At 43.0% G+C, this 16,480-nt stretch overlaps 2 protein-coding genes across 7 annotated transcripts in view; both read right to left on the bottom strand.

Moving 5' to 3' along the window:
- The window catches only part of prdm14 (PR domain containing 14), a 4,751-nt gene extending 971 nt beyond the window's left edge, over nt 1–3,780 (bottom strand). The window contains exons 1-7 of the mRNA XM_034862310.1: nt 3,115–3,780; nt 2,787–2,840; nt 2,532–2,692; nt 2,149–2,419; nt 1,846–2,048; nt 1,319–1,420; nt 280–499 (exon numbers count right to left, since the gene is read on the bottom strand). Of these exons, the coding sequence (XP_034718201.1) occupies nt 280–499; nt 1,319–1,420; nt 1,846–2,048; nt 2,149–2,419; nt 2,532–2,692; nt 2,787–2,840; nt 3,115–3,739 (1,636 nt within the window). The 5' untranslated portion in view covers nt 3,740–3,780. The remainder of the gene's footprint in view (nt 1–279; nt 500–1,318; nt 1,421–1,845; nt 2,049–2,148; nt 2,420–2,531; nt 2,693–2,786; nt 2,841–3,114) is intronic.
- A 2,008-nt stretch (nt 3,781–5,788) lies between these two features.
- ncoa2 (nuclear receptor coactivator 2) overlaps nt 5,789–16,480 on the bottom strand; it is a 57,583-nt gene continuing 46,891 nt past the window's right edge. For 4 of the 6 annotated variants that reach the window (XM_034862726.1, XM_034862727.1, XM_034862724.1 and 1 more), the window contains 11 exons: nt 16,172–16,370; nt 15,788–15,994; nt 14,967–15,173; nt 14,375–14,504; nt 14,044–14,218; nt 13,651–13,947; nt 12,822–12,899; nt 12,187–12,640; nt 11,121–11,298; nt 10,333–10,546; nt 5,789–9,068 (listed from right to left, as the gene is read on the bottom strand). In XM_034862726.1, the coding sequence (XP_034718617.1) occupies nt 9,057–9,068; nt 10,333–10,546; nt 11,121–11,298; nt 12,187–12,640; nt 12,822–12,899; nt 13,651–13,947; nt 14,044–14,218; nt 14,375–14,504; nt 14,967–15,173; nt 15,788–15,994; nt 16,172–16,370 (2,151 nt within the window). In that variant the 3' untranslated portion in view covers nt 5,789–9,056. The remainder of the gene's footprint in view (nt 9,069–10,332; nt 10,547–11,120; nt 11,299–12,186; nt 12,641–12,821; nt 12,900–13,650; nt 13,948–14,043; nt 14,219–14,374; nt 14,505–14,966; nt 15,174–15,787; nt 15,995–16,171; nt 16,371–16,480) is intronic. The other 2 variants (XM_034862729.1, XM_034862730.1) reach the window with 2 other exon arrangements.

Raw genomic sequence — 16,480 nt, 5'->3', positions numbered from 1 at the left:
CCCCCCCCCCCCCCATGTCTTCATCTACAGGTCTAAAATGCCCAAAGAATTGTCTTTAAAACAAAAACTTATATTCTTAGCCTAACTATTTACCCTGCATTTCTTACATCTCTTCGAATAATCAACTTCGAATTGTAGGCTATTCCCAAAATAAAAAGGTAAAAAGAAGCTAGTGTGAATCTGCCATATAATAATGCTAAGATCAGAGGGGATCCTGCTAGGCCCATAACTCCTAGGCTATTATTGTTTTAAAAAAAGAAAAGAAAAAAAATGTCTTACTTTTGTGACTTTCCATGTGATATTTAAATTCCCGTTCCTTCTGAAAAGACGCTCCGCACAGGTTGCAGGGAAGGGGCTTGTCCTTCGCGTGGGTCCGCCTCACGTGGCTGTCGTGGGCGGCGTGGGAGGCGAAGGCCTTCCCGCAGTGCTTGCACTTGAAGGGCCTCTCTCCGGAGTGCTGGCGGATGTGTGTTCGCAGAATACTGGAGGCAGTGAAGGCCTGGAAGGGGGGGCACCAGAAATGAACACATTTTAGCAGGTGAAGAGTTTAGCAATTGCATTTTATACAGTTTGATGCAACACCTCGCAGCTCTAAATATGACCCCAAAAAAAAATTCTGTTCTTTTGGCGTAGCTTACGCTAACAAATTAAATTACCCCGTTAAGGAGGAAGGGATTAGGTCAAACAAAACCTTTTCCGGGTGCATAAAAAGTGGGAGGATATCGAGAAGAAAAGACAAAAAGCTTCTGCTCATTCCACGGGGCCGTAAATTAAAAGTATAATCTCGGCAGACAAAAGGGTGGGTGTACATCTGGCGATAATTAGCATGTAAGTGTCTCCGCGGAGCGTGCCCTTCGAGACAAACAACAATGAGGGGCTCGCGCCAAATGCACCGTGAAACGAGGAGGCACTAAATGGATCTAAAATGCGGGCTGTGGGATTTAAAAGATGCGTAGAAGAAGAGAAGTGAGCAGGAGTAGAAGAAGAAGGCCTGCAGGTCGTATAGAACCAAAACATTCACGGCACTCATCCATTAAGTCTCAACCGGAAACAAGGAGACGTAGCCCATGGCTCATCTGTTCAGCCACAACGACGTCACTTGAAAAAAGTACTGAATTTCAGTTTAAATAATATTTAATTAAAGAATATTTCAATTTCAATTATATTTATTTAAAGAATATTTCAGTTTAAAGTAGCAAAAAGTAAACAGTCACCACATAATTCACATTCTTCTTCTGATAAATGTGGCATAATGTAATTGATAATGCTAATATAGCAACATTGCGTTGAGAAAAGGAAAACACGAAAGGCTTCTTACCTTGTTGCAGTAGACACACTTGTATGGCCGTTCTCCAGAATGCACCCGCATGTGTTTGTTGAGACTGGACGACTGGGAGAAACTCTTTCCGCACACCGAGCACTGCGGATCAGACAAATAGAATGAGCAAAACCTATTGAGCCAGTAAATTTGTCAATTTACATTTTTTGTGTGGAAGAGTGTATCCCCATTTGTTGTATTCTGTTGAGTATTATGTCTAATAAACAGTTTCTATGATTTTTTTGCATAGCTTTTTTGATATTGGGCATTTTTTATGCTTTAGGCTATATGGTTACCAACAACTAAAGGACTTAATTAACTTTTTCTAAGAGGCGTAATACAAATCTAGAGCATCCTAAGAGACGCTGGATAGGGAGCTGTTCTTTCAGCACCACATCAACCTTTGCATGCTCCATCTACTTTACGACATGATGCAAAAATGCAGTGATGTAATGGTCTGCAGAACGGGGACGGTATGGCTACCCGGCACTAAATGCAACACACATGCACACGCACAATATCAGTACCTTGTGAGGCCTGTGTTTTTCGTGAACGTGTAAAATGTGGATCCTTAATCTGTCTCTCTTCTCGAAAGATCTGTTGCAGAGGTGACAGGGGAACTTCCGGTCGCCCTGGTCCACGCAGCGCGTGTACTTCAGATGCTTGTCTCTGTAGTATTTGTATGCAAACACCTTCCCGCACCTATCACACTTGAAACCATCACCAGTATCTGGGGAAAATATAGAGAAAAAATATGTTGGCACGGTGGTGAAAACTAACCAAAGGGGCGTGGAGTAAAGATTGAAAGCAACACAAGGTTCGATTCTGACCTTCTGTGAGACCAACCGCGGTGTTGTCCTCTCTGTGGTCTTTCAGGGTGAGAGGGATGCCGAGGAACTGCATGTAGCAGTCTCCATACCACACCAGCAGCTCCTGTCCTGGCCGGATCTCTTTGCAGGCCTCATAGAAGATCTGATCCTGGAGCTGTACAGCAATTAGGTTCTGCTCCTCTGGGAAACGAGCGCACTTCACCAACGACATCCAGTTCCCTGAGCCTCCTCTTCCGTCAACAAAATGACTCAACCGGCCGTTTTCAAACACCTGAAGTAGGAAAATCATGTTTTATGGTTATAGTTGAACAGATCAGATCGTCTGTTTTGATTGGCTGTAGACCAAACTTGGAACAGGACTTGGGATAATTGCAACACATTACCTCCCACATCAGGGTGTTGTCGTCGTACGTCTTAATCTCGCTGGTATTGACCATTTTCCCTTGGAAAGGTCCGAAGCGCGTCCCTTTGGGGATGCTGCTTTTGTCTGAGAAAACTCCGCAGTGTGACACGTTTCCCCAAACTGCCCGGACGATGGTCAGCCCTGCAACACCGTGTCAAAGCAGTGTCAAATCTCAGCCAGTGCCGATCATTCAGGTACTAAGAATTAAAGGTGATTTATAAAAAGACTGTCTTACCCTCTGGAGGTTCAGGTGTTTCTTTATCCGGTGGGAGAACGCGAGAGTCAGATACTAAAAAAGAAAGCAAACACAAATGAATACAATTCCTGGGTTCGTTATTCGGATTTCTGGGGAAACTTAAGCAGATATGGGTGACTAAGTAGTAGTATTATTTGTTAAAAGGGATAAGCAATTTAGTCAAGAGTAATAGACTGATCTTCACATTTTAGACATGTATAGAGATTTCTTTTTCTCTTGCGTGAGAATAAAACCAGTGCCATTGAATGCAGTTTTACCTTTTCATTTAAATCTAACTGAACATCCAATAATTAGGCACAGGTCTCACCTGACTTCTCGGGCAGGGCCAGTCCTGATATAGCGTGACCCACGCTGCGCTCCTGGCTCCCGGAGTAGCCGTAGAGAACCATGAACAAGTCGTCCTCGCTAAAATTATAAGACGTGCGCGTTGTTTCTTGCGAGAGGTCCGCGCTCCGGAGGCGGAACAGACTCTCTTTAGGCGGTGAGCTGGCAGAAGAGGAGGCACATGAGGACCTTTCACTGGCCGGGCTGTTGAAGTCAGAGGACAGCGGACCTGCGGCGTGCTCGGTCACAACAGCAGCCAGCTCCTCTGGTTTGGAGTACAGCGGGTGTCCGGCCAACATCTGGCTCAGGTAGGGGATGCCAGAGGCGCTCAACATGTGTTCGTGCAGGACCGAGGCGTGGTGGTGGAACGGAGGGGCTCCGCCGTGCAGGTTGAGCGGCAGGGATGCCTGGGTGTCTGACACCAGGCGACCGAGGGACTTGAGCGGGTGGAGGAGGCTGTGAGTCCGCGGAAAGAAGTCCATGTAGTGGTGGGAGCCGGGGGGAGGGGCAGGGTAGAAGCCTCGAGCGGGACTGGCCTTCAGCATGCCGGCTTGGTAGCAGCTCCTGTCCTTCAGCACTACGGGGACGCTGGACAGGGACACCGACATGACAGCACGGTGACGCAAAGTTTCAAATGGAGACGGTAGTGTGTCCTGCAGGGGATGGAAGAGAGAAGAGGTTGTGGGAGAGGATGTGGGGGTGAGTTATAAAAGTTTAATGCAAGAAATCTATAAGCCTTTAGTTTGGTAATTCATCCAGTGTAATTCCCTCGAACACAACAGATGTTCAATTAATGTAATCAACTTTGTGAATAATTAAATAACCCTTAATTGAATATGATGGAAACTACAGATCCTGACAGTTGCAATAGCTTACAATAAGCAAAACAATAGACTGTACATTCGTTACTAGTAAGTGACACCATGTTTAAGCTATATGTTGTATTAATATAACTATCTTTTTAATGAATCTAGCTCCACAACATATCCAGAATCTACTATTTCAAAATAAACCTCACACAAATATAGACTACTGCAGTGGAAAATATTGAACACAGCTATTGCATAATAAGTAAAAGCAGTCCACAGTGAAATTGGAAAGCCGATTTTGCAATATTTCCAGCTGAGAGGTCACACACCAGACACACATCAGATGTTCATCAGCGACTTTAAATTACCGGCTGGAATAAGGTGTGTGTGTGTGTGTGTGTGTGTTTAGGAACCGTTTACCAATCAGCCAGTAAATAGAGAGACAAATCAGGGTCATGACACTCCAATTAAAGAACAGTCGGCCGGAGCAGAGGTCATCTTTAATGAAGCTTTTTATAGACTTTGCAATTACCGTCATAAAAAGGGTATCAGCAGGGAAAATGTGGGAGCAATATAAGGACTAAAAGTAGTTATTAGGCTATAATCCAGACAAATACAACTCGAATTTAACAGAAGAGAAATTAAAAGGACTAAAAATAGGAGCGTGCCATTTTGTGCGTAATAATGCAAAAACAAATCGGACTAATCTTATAGTGAATTTAAAAAGAAAATACAAATACCAATAGGCCTATCACATAAAAGAGTTATTCACAAGTAACTCAGGGAGGTCCATCGAGTGTAATTTCCTATACAAAGGTGCAGCAGTTTAACGTAAATTGGAAAAAGAAGCTTACCTTGTTAAATAAATTAGAGAGGTTACACAGTCATGTCCAGAAACCAGTTTGAATAACCTGCCGTGGATGAAATCAAACACAGCAGACAAAATCTCCAAAATGTGCAAAAATAGCGCAGCAGGTCGAAACTTCAGAGTGCGTATGCGCTGCAGGAACCTCTCTCTGACTCTACGGTGGTCATCTGAGGGCACCTCATACTGTACACAGTCAGGTCTGATGTTGAAGATGCTTCCCAGCACCTTCTTCCTATTGGCCAGGAAATATTGGTCAGCTCATGCATCTCAATGTCCCATAGGAATCCATTTTCTTAGGGACAACCCACTCCGTTAACTTCTCCACTGCTTTCTCTGCTACAATGAGGCCCATTGAGAAAGGTTCCCAAAAATTTCCATATGAGTACTCCAAAACACACACACACACACACACACGCGCGCACACGCGTGATTGTATCTGAGGGACCCCTGTGGAGTGTAATGTGTGTTGTTATGACTTGGATGTGGTGAATTAGGAAGAGAGAAAAGACTGATCCAGATAGGAGTTTATCAGCTTCATCTCTCTCTCACTGCTCCAAACTTCATTAAGAAAATGAATACAACTGACGGTCGACTATTTGGAGATCGCACATTACACCGACCAGGTGGATGTCATTGACTTTTGTTGGCCAATACTATTGTATTATGTTTTGGGCTACTTTTTCTCGTTGAGTTATACTATTTGTAAAGAGTCATAGGCATTGCAAGCTAGTTTAGGAAACAGGCAAAACATTAAATACATAAACTTCTAATTTGTAGGTTATTCGCATTAAATTGAATGAATGCATAAACAAGACTCGCTAAACCCTGTAGTGATTTTCGATGTTAACTTTAAATTAGATCTTTATTTTTATAGATTAAAAATACGTAAACATATTACTTATGTTAGTTTTTATAGATTAGAAAATGCAATGCATGGAGGCCTTACATTTTATTTTACTCAAGAAATAAGACTCACTCGATTAAATACTGCAATAACATAATTCTTTATTTACAAGGCAAATAGCATCAGCGAAGCCATATTAGTTCACAACTTGCATAACTGTGGTTTTAACTTCTCTTTATCTAATTTTGCATAAAACGCTCACACACACTAGGGGTACAAAGGGGGATGCAGGTATACAGTGTGATTCCTGTGAACAATGCAGAAGAAAAAAATATCTTGGGAAAACAACAGTAAGCTTTCTTCAGAAAGTCCATATAGTATATTACATATTGCTTCAATATCCCTATGTATCATCTTTTTCATACAAACAGTGAAGGGGGGGGGGGGGGGGGGAAAGGAGAAATAACAAGAGTCTTCAACCCAACACAGAACACAGAGCAATGATGAGTTCAACTGGGACTGAGTCTCCAGCAACTGAGTTGAGCTATGATGCACCAATATTATACACAAGTCATTATACAAATTTATACAGACAGCGGTGTAATGTACAAGAACACGGACGAAATCTAAGGCATTATGCTAGGGTTTGTAGCATTTCAAGGTTGCATCTTAGCTCTAAGAAATTGGCAGACAATACAAAAGGGCATTTAAAGTTCTTTAAAACCATGAGTTTAAGAGAAAAAACATTTTTCGTTTAGTGGGTCAAAAGCCTGAATGTTTGTTAGGGGCAAAATCCTTTATTTGCACCTGTCCTCATTATAAATGCTAAAAAAAATGCATTGCTACCACATGGCTTTAAATCTTTTCAAAATCTTGACAATCTTTGGATATTTGCAAAGGGCTGTGAATCATTCTTTTAAATGACTCCAAAAGGCTTGTTTGCGCGACTGTATGATACAATCAAAACAGCATTTATCAAAAATGTGTGATCTCATGTAGGCCCGCAGCAAGACAACTGCAGGACATCTGCAAAGATGACAACCAAAACATTAATGCAGACTTCCGACACAAAGTTGACCCTCCACAGCTTCAAATTACCTTCACACAAGAAGCCAAAATGAAGCAACAGTGGGCAACTTTCTATCTAAACGTTGAGAAGAGCACGGTGTAAGTGTACACCACCACCTGTCAACATGTTGAGATAAACACATTCAGTCACCAACTTAGGCCTTTAATGACAATACATTCAGAATGATTCTTCCTGTGATATGTGGCAACCATCCACATTAGGACCCTGCTAAGTGACATACTTTTCGTATTTTCTGTGGGCCTCAAAGCATGCTAACCAACAGGTTGTTTCTCACTATGAAAATAAAAGCTGGTAGAATTCAGAAATCCAATTTAAAAGTGAGGATTATTTGGCTTGCTCCAAGTTTGTCCTGGGTTAAAATAGTTTGATATAAAAGTGTTTTTGAGGAAAATGTACTTTTGAGGTTAGAGAAGATGAGTTGCTTTAGATCTTGTGAGGTCAAACCCAACCCTACTGGGGCACAAGAATAGCATGTCATTACTGAACACTTTATAGTTGAACTGCCTGAGGTCATAAAATATGGCTAAGTGTCTGTCAGAGCAGGTCTCATGAAGCGTGCAGTCTTAGCTCTGACCTCTGCTATAGAGGAGTGGCTGGAGGCAGAGAGGGTGCGTGTCAACAAGGGGTTCACAAACTACTTCCCTCTCCAGGCCTCAGCCGATGCTGCATAATCTAATGGGAACACTGTGTGTAGATGTAGACTTTCTTGGTACAAACTGCAATAAAAAACTGTGTTTAATACTGCATCCAAACGTGGAGCAAAAATGTATCCTTTTTATTCAGGAAACTGTACAAAAATTACAAAAAAAAAATACCAACTAAAAAAAACAACCAAGAGATTCTCAAGTAATCGTTATTGCTTGTTTACATCACACCAGAACAGTTTGCACCTAGCAGCTTGTATGAAGCATTTTTCACTCCAGACAACATAGAAAGCACACTTCTGTTATTTTTTGAGTTATTGTATGGCTGTGTTGAATTTTGTCTGTTTTTTTTTCTTCCTTTTTTTGTGGTGTTCTATGCTAAAGGCAGAGAAGCAAGCGTTAATCTGTACACTGTATACACAGCACACCCCCGTACAACCCCTCCCACCCCCACCCGTCTGCATCGTACCAGAACATCCGAACGTAAAGACTCCCACTTCACCTCCCTAAAACAAAAAAGAAACACCCTGCTCTGCTTCAAGAGGCAGTTGTGAACAGATGGGGAAACCAAACCCTAAGGAATAAAAATAAATAGGAACAAAAATGTTTTACTTATTGGTATGTACAATCTCTGTAATTCATTTTAAAACCATATATGATTTTGACATCTTCTTCTGAAACTGCAGGACCAAAGTGTAATCCATTATTCAGGTTAATAGAAGAATCTTCTCAGAAAGAATACAACCATTACTGTTAAAATGATAAAAAGTGCCTCTTTCACACTTTTAGAAATCTTTTTTTCATCTTGCTACTAGGATAAAGTATCATCTACAATAATTAAAATTAATCTATACAGAAAAATAAAACTTAATTTAATACACTATATAAACCTCTGGACTAAATTAGTCTAATCTTACAACTCATCATTCCACTCAAACCATTCTTCTGCAGTGTTTTTTTAAGATCAGTTTCTTCAACCATATCTTCATTCTACATCTTAATTCTCACTCTCAACAAGAAAAAAACAACAACTAAAATAATAATAAAATAAAGAACAGCAAAAAGGCAAAACCGGCTAAGTGTTTGAGCTCCATCCATAAATTTAAACATAACTTGGAGTCTTTGCTGCCATCTTGGAACTATGTGGAAATGTCACAAATGTGTGAGCAAGGTAGGACATAAAAAAGAAAAGAAAAAAAAAATCAGTGTACGTCATTTTTGAGATGAGATTGTAAATGGCCGCTGTCCACTGAGTGGAATACATTCATCAGAACAAGGGATCCCACCCACTGCTGCCCCCTAAGGTCAGTGTCCCCCACCAGGAGTCCTACAGTAAGTCACACTACGGTGAATGCAGCTGGACAGGTAGACAGACTGGCTTATCGCGAGGCTCTCCTCCACAAGGGTTAGACTTGTTGGACAGAGATCCACCATCCTTCCCCAGCCTTCTTCACTCTCCTGGGTCTGTTCAGGGCCAGGCTCCTCCGGGTCTGCCGAGGAGGACCTGCTGGGACAGACGGCAAACTTGGGCTGGGGATATGGGGTCAGGGCACAGCCTGGCTGGTCCAAGGGGCAGTCGGTTGGTTACATGTTTGTACAATTTTTTAAAGGGCCGACTCGCTCCGTGCTCCAGCTGATCACTGAGGTTCAGGTTAAGACCTCCATGTGGGTCAACAGTACTTCTGTAGGGAAACAACACATACAAGGTAACAACTTGTAAAGCATTTAATAAATAAACAATTCAACAGAACACATTAACTTGCAGAACTTGAACTTGTCTGGAGTAAATCAGCCACATGTGCAAAAGACTATAAACAATTAGAAACCATCTAGGGAAACACCATCAAGCCAAAAACAAGTCCGTAAATCACAAAAGTCTGCGCTAATGGCCAAACAGTAAATAATTGAAATAATCTAAGTGCCAATATATTTCTATAATCCTGGAAAGAGGATAAATCAAGTGACAGATATACTGGTATGTTACAACAGTCTGAAGTGCAGACAATCAAACAGCAGCACCTTGGTTAAATATTCATGGCCCTTTATTGGGCTTAAAAGCATCATGGACAACAACAGTGCATTTCACATACCAAGCTAACAATACCGAGGAGACAAAGGAAGAAAGATTAACTTGGTTGGCATTAAAAACTCACCAAAAATGGAGTGCTGACAAAAGGGGAAATGTTTGTACTTCTACCTGGTTTTCATTGAGTGACTGAGGTCAGTCGTTGTGCAAATGAAAGTCTGACTTGGCATCTCGCCAAATAGAATTTGATTAAGCTTGTGTATGTGTATAGAGAGTATGTAGGTTTGACAGATCTGTGCCATAAGGAGTCACCTTTTCCATGTTAAGCGAACCAGTTTGACTAAAGTCCAGTAAGGCCTGCCTTTGAACATCATGCAGTAACATTTATATAGTCTAAATGGTATGGCTCTTAAGTGCCTGCTGCTAATTACATCATTGCCCTCTAAGTTCAAGTGAAGTATCAGAACTCCAGCTAGAAGAGTTACGTAAACTGCTGAGTGAATTATTCACTAGCACGGCTGTTCAATAAGTGTACCCAAACACTTAGGGTCTTACGATAAGGCAAACCCATACATAGAGGCAGCCAAGAGTGTGGAGAAAGACAGACAAACCTTTGTCCTGCTCCCCAGATTACTTTGTAAAACTGGAAGAGGTCAATTTTGTTAACCTCTAAGGCTTAAACCTCGAAAGTGTCCGATATATGTTCCCACAAGGGGCTAATGTAAAGGCTCACCCTGAGGATATTACTGGGCCACTCTAAAACCTCTAATTTGGTCGGGCCATGCTTAGCAATAACCAAGTGTGAAACACTTGATGACAACAACATTCTTTATGTAATTCTAGTTACTACCACTTCCAAAAATGTCTTCATTTTGACCCCATTTAGAGAATTTATGTGTCAGTGTCTGCCCTGTATTTACCTGTTCTTGCCCCATGGAGGGCAAGCCGGGTGAGGGCCCTGAGGCCATGGATGTGACACTCATCTGTCCGGCCATCTGGCCCATGCTGTTCATGCTGCTGGTTGCCATGTTGTTGGCCATGGAGACATTGTTGAGGTTCATGCCATTGCCGTTGTACATGTTGCTGTTACTCTGCTGGGTGAACTGTGGTGATGCTTGCTGCTGTGAGAACATACTGGGGAGAGGGGATAGAAAGAAAAAAAGTTGGCATTGAGTCAGTGAGTAAGTAGTCTCACATTGCCAGACCTGTCAGCACTGGAGTATTGTCTGGCTCCGCCGCATGTCTATTCTGGTATAGAGGGGGAAAAAAAACTCTGGCTTTTATTTCGCAACCGCCCTGAGCGGTGCTAAGCCCCCGATTGCAGCAACAGTGGCCTTGCAAAATAGATAGTGGGATAGCAGAAAGATTGAGGCTTTATCCCAGCAATGCACAGCCGATAGCCAGACTAGTGACTCAAACAGTAAGTTGTAGCTTCAACATAAGCCCCATTTTTTGATTACATTTCATTAGCTATAAGCAGTTCCTGTTTGCACTTCACTTATGAACAGATTGTCACTAAATTATTTTGATGCTGAAGAAAGATGAAAAACATGAAAATTCTTTCTAGGATCTCAAAAACAATTTATGATATTTACCTGCAATGATTATTAGCGATATTGATATCCTTAGTCTGAGTAAGTTGCACTGAATCTATGAGTCTAATATGGCATTAAGGGTTATTTGGGGAGGAAGTGCTATCCATCTTTACCTGTTGCCTCCCATGTTGGCCTGTGGCCAGCCGTTCATGTCAGGGGAGCCCTGGAAACCAGCATTTCCTTGGCCCTGCTGCATCATTGGGGACTGGGTGTGGGCCATGCGAGGAGAAAGCAGAGGGCTCTGCGGTGTACCGGGACCTCCAAAGCCTCCATCTGCCTGTTGGCTCATACCTGTGGTGGATGCATCAAGATAGGTCAACTTGACTAAAAACCAATGTACCAAGTGGAGGAGGGGAGTAAATGTTAACATTCCATGTGATTTATACAATCATGCCACATAAAGATGAACAATTTGGCAGAGAATGAGCAACTGAGCAAACATGATGATTAGTGTGACTGAAGACTGTTCATTCCAGTCTGAATTCAGGAGTGTTGACAGGCAGTTCATATTTCCTACATGCATGTAAGCAGGGGACAGGCAAGGAACTAGGAAGAAAGGGAAGGAGGAGATGTCTTAGGAGAAAGGGGAAGAGAGAAGTAATGTCTCGCTCTGTACAAACTCACGGGCCAGAATCAGAATAAGGAGTGCGGGATTAATCAAACATTTCATCATGCAAATCAAGCATCACTGTTATACTAGATTATGAGATTGGGTCCAGATTACACGCAACGCTGTCAGACCGACAGGTACAGCATTGATCATAGTTCTGCCAGCTCACAGTCTTAAGAGTATGGTGTCAGTGTGTGTCCTCAATCAGGCTTTGATTATTGTGCTCGTGGTGCCCTCTGGTGGAGCAAGAGTGTAAAGCCAGGACACCATTTTGGACAGTGTACAAAACAATTAGACATGTAATCAGACTTACTGACAACTTTTTGTAAATACAAAAGAAAAGCAAATGAGGAGTAAAATATGTAGCATGACCTGAATCATTCAATGGCAGCTGATTAATGCAGTCATCAGTAAATAACACTACAAATCAGATGATTGCCGCTCCTAAAAAGCATGTGATGCTGTGCAAAAGAGTCACATCAACACACAGACACAATGGCATACACACACACACACACACACAGGTTGTGAGGTAAAGTGTGTGGTAGGCTGATGTGTGGGAGCAGTACCTGAGTTGGGAAACTGAAAGGCACTGTGCTGCATTTGGGGGCTGAGTACTGCCCCGTACTGTCCGCCCATCATGTTTGTGTTTCCCATCATCATCTGGGAGGAGGAGGAGGAGGTGGAGGAAGAGGAGGTGCCATGCATATGGAGCTGAGGGTTGGGGGGGAGAGACGGCAGGCTCGGGGAGAGAGGGGAGGAGAAGGGGCTGGTAGGGGGAGGTGGCGAGGCCAGGCCTGTACTGGTACCGTAGCTGGGCGGGTAGGGGAACTGCTGGGGGTTGGCCTGGGGGATGCGCGGGTTACTCATGCCTCCAGCGGCCATGTTGGGAGACAGGTTGAGGCCCTGGGCCCTCATGGCCATGCTCCTTTGCTGCTGGGCCTGCTGCTGCTGCCTCTGTCTCAGGTGATTACTCAGCAGCTCCCGCTGACGCTGTGCAAGCATCTGAGCATTGATGGTCCCCTAGGAGGTGGGAGGGGAACAATGTGTGAGAATAAAGGGACACTAAAAACAAAACATCTACTTGTGCCTCTATAACACAACAAACACTAAATTTACTCAAAGCCATCAACAATCCAAACACTACCTATGGTCATAACAACATGTCTGTGCAGACAGATTATGTGATGGTGCAGTGAGCTACCTGGTTTGGAGCACTGGCTCTAAGAGGTAGGTTCACATTTGTAACACTACTCATCTGAGTCATCATTGGCTGACGGTTCTGGTGGGACAAGAGAACGAAGATGAGGTTAAGACAAACAACAGATAATTGGAAACATCTTTGAAATGCTTAAAGACAGAGCGCTCCAGCTAACAAATAGTGAAAGAATAAAAACAAAAAACTATCAACACAAGAAGTATCCTACATGAGACCATGTAGAGAGAAATGATATTCAATCAATCAATAAGTCAATCAATCAAAATGTATTTATATAGCACTTTACAGAAATCAGCAGGTATACAATCTAATTTACTTCAGGAACCAAGAGAGTAAAAACACATGTCATCCAATAGAAAGAATGAACATAGAAAACAGTCAAATCAGAAAAGGTTACAAAGAAACAGAAGAAGAAAATTGTTACACCACTGCTACGTATTGAAAGCCAGACTAAACAGATATGTTTGCGTTTGGACCTAAAAAGAGCTACATCTGTAATATCAAGGTAACTTGTTCCAGAGTCTTGGAGCAGCAACTGCAAAAGCCTGATCACCCCACTGTTTATCAATTCGCATATTCAAGTAAATGCCATGCAAGACCAGCAGATGGCTGGCGGACCTAAATGTCGCAACTATTCCTTGTGTGCACAGAAGACTTGCCAAAATGTCAACCTCAAGGATAATTACACAACTCCCATCTGCATGTTTAGTCACACAGCTACTGACTAAACAGCGTGGTTACATCAGAACAACTAAAAAACTAAATGGGCAGGATCACTTTCAGCAGTGTCATGCCAGTCTAGTTACACATGTACCTGCTGTGACTGTAGCCGGTGCTGGAGCTGTAATCGTAGTGCATTGGGCTGGTTTGGGACAACCCCAGCTGGCCTGAGACCCGGCCGGGCCTGCATCCTCATCATGGGGTAACCCGGGCGTGGACCTATCTGGCCAGCCATGGGGTGAAAACCTGGTTCTTGCATGGGGGCACCAGGGTAGCCCCTTTGGGTCATGTGGGATTGTGGGGGAACAAATTGCTGTGTATACATGGGGGGCTTTTGGTCTATCATCATGGAGGGGTCCTGGGAGAACTGGTCCGGCTCCAGTGATTGGTTCTGAAACAGGCAGCCACAGAAAAAGATAACAATATAAAGCCATAAGAAATAATCATAAAAAGTCACAAAAAACACTAAATGTCATGGTAATCTCACTTGTTCTACCAGAGCAGGGATCCCCAGAGCACGATCAATCTCCTCCAGGCCATCAAAGTCTTTTAATGCAGTGTACAGCTGGGACATCAGAGCCCCCTCGTCTACTGCACTGCCATCAACAGAGCCGTGCCCCGTACTACACAGTAAGTCATCCTGAGGCACAGAGTGCACCGGCCTGGGCAGAGAGGAGACGGAGAACATAAATATTTATAAATTGAAAAGATTTTTTTGACTGATAACTAGAAAAATAATAATTTTGAGTAGTGAGACCAGTAAGACTTTTTGGCATTATTGATAACATGTAATGGTAATTTGCATGTGAGGATGTTACCTGGTCTGGTTTACAAAAGCGGTCTGGTCAATGGGCATCATGCTGTCTGGCCAGGGGGCTGTCTGGTTGGGCGGAGCCTGTTGTTGGGAGTAATGGTGGCTGACCATACCAATATCCATATCAGATTGGGCTAAATTGGGGAAAAAAAAAAAACAGAGTAAGGTAGGATAATAAACCGTAGACAGAGAATTTTGAGGAAAACAATATGGCAGACTAGATGATGGTCAATATTTTTTTTAAACCCAGAACAACCAACATACAGAGCCCGGTTAGATTTTACATTCATTCTTGAGTGCTGTACTATGATTAGCCACTTGGTGGCAACCTTTAACACTCAAAAACAATAGGAAAATCTAAACAATTTAGAGGGACAAATACTTCAGTAAAAGTGAATCTGCAAATGTCTTTCATCAGGTTTGTGTATTAAAATTTTTTAGCACCCGTTATAATATTAGGAAGACAGGTAAGATGCATAAACGGGGGCTTTGAGGTCATGGATCAATCTGGAATGTACCATTTAATGTCATACTGTCATTTAGTTTCCAATTTTAAAACTATGTAACTTGTTTTTTTGGGCATACTGGGCTCTCACCATTGGCAATCATTGGGGAATGGAGCATCTGTCGGGGGCCTGGCTGGCTGTTGGGCCTCATGGGAACACCGTTCAGCCCCATCCGGCCCTGCATATGACCTTGCTGCCCAGGGCCAGGTGCTCCCAAGGGAGGCGCAGAGGCTGAACCCACCCAGCCCTCCTGCTGCTGCTGCATGCCTGGCCGTGGACCACCAGGAGCCATCAGTCCTAGTGAAGCAAACACACAAATGAAGACAAGACACAATTAGAAATGCCTCAAGACAGACTTCAGTACTGTTCTCTGTCCCTATGACGCAATGGTGTAATATAAGGGGGAAAGCCGTCTATGTTGTACGGGGGATGTGTGGGGACAGCTTATATGTGGAAATGACAGTGTCAGAAACTTTCTGCCAGTGTGGGTGACTGAAAATTTCCTGTCACAGGAAGTGAGTCACTGTACCGTGATATGACATTGGCTGAGAGAGAGACAGAGATACAGGGGAAAAAAGGTCTTTCCTATTTAGAATTTTGAAAGCAGCACTGTTAACAAAATCATTTAAAAAGGAACGTAATCATTCACTTGGTTTTGCCGTTGTAATATTGCCAAGTAGGAATCACATATCAGAAAATAAATGTATTTCTTAGATGACTTTTAGTGCTTTTTAACAAGTTTGTAGGTAAAAGTATTTTATTGGACATTGGTTTCCCACACATTCCCATGAACTCATTTTCATTCAATGTACACAACTAAATTAGAGCATGCATGAAGAGACACTTAAACAATGATGGCTAATTTCATTCTGGCACTCCTGTGAACACAAAAGCCCGACTGTCACACCCACCTGCGTTCACCATACCGACTTGGTTAGCCATCATGCCATGACTTCCCACCATTCCTTGCTGCTGTTGCTGCTGCATAAGAGCGTAAGGGCTAGTTGCCCTTATGGGGTACTGTAATGAAGACTGCTGGGGGGACACATTCATGTCCAGAGACACGCTCCTGACTGGCAGACCCCTGCCTGGTTGGCCTGGTCGGACACTCGCAAAGTCTAAAGGGCGTAATAAATGGGTTTAAGCCAAATGTGCAACGTGGAAAAGTCAATAATGAAAATGTTAAAACTGTGTAATAGCTACATATTTAGAATTGTATGACCTCATGATGGGAGTATTTTCTGAACAATCTCAAGTTTTAATATCATGAGATCTTCCAAGTAAGGGAGACTCACTTGTCGGGCCCATGCCTGTCCCGATGCCCCTGTGTTGCTGCTGGGCTGCCATGGTAGGATTAGTCTCGGACATCTGCAGGATGTCATTGATGATGTTCTGTTTGTCCATGGGACTGGGCAATGAAACAGGCCGTGGCTCACAGAAGAGCTGCGGCTGAGCATTCTGTAGGTCGTTAAGGATGTCATCCAGCTCTGATGACTAGAGACAACATAGAGAGACAGAAAGGGAAAGTGTGAAAACAAGAAGAATGAAAAACAGATGAACCACTTAGGCCTCCATTTGGAGAACAATTGCTGCCTCACCTGCAG

The sequence above is a fragment of the Etheostoma cragini genome, chromosome 22, assembly GCF_013103735.1.
Source record: "Etheostoma cragini isolate CJK2018 chromosome 22, CSU_Ecrag_1.0, whole genome shotgun sequence".
Taxonomy (NCBI): Eukaryota; Metazoa; Chordata; class Actinopteri; order Perciformes; family Percidae; genus Etheostoma; species Etheostoma cragini.
This window is presented reverse-complemented; position numbering and strand designations above follow the sequence as displayed.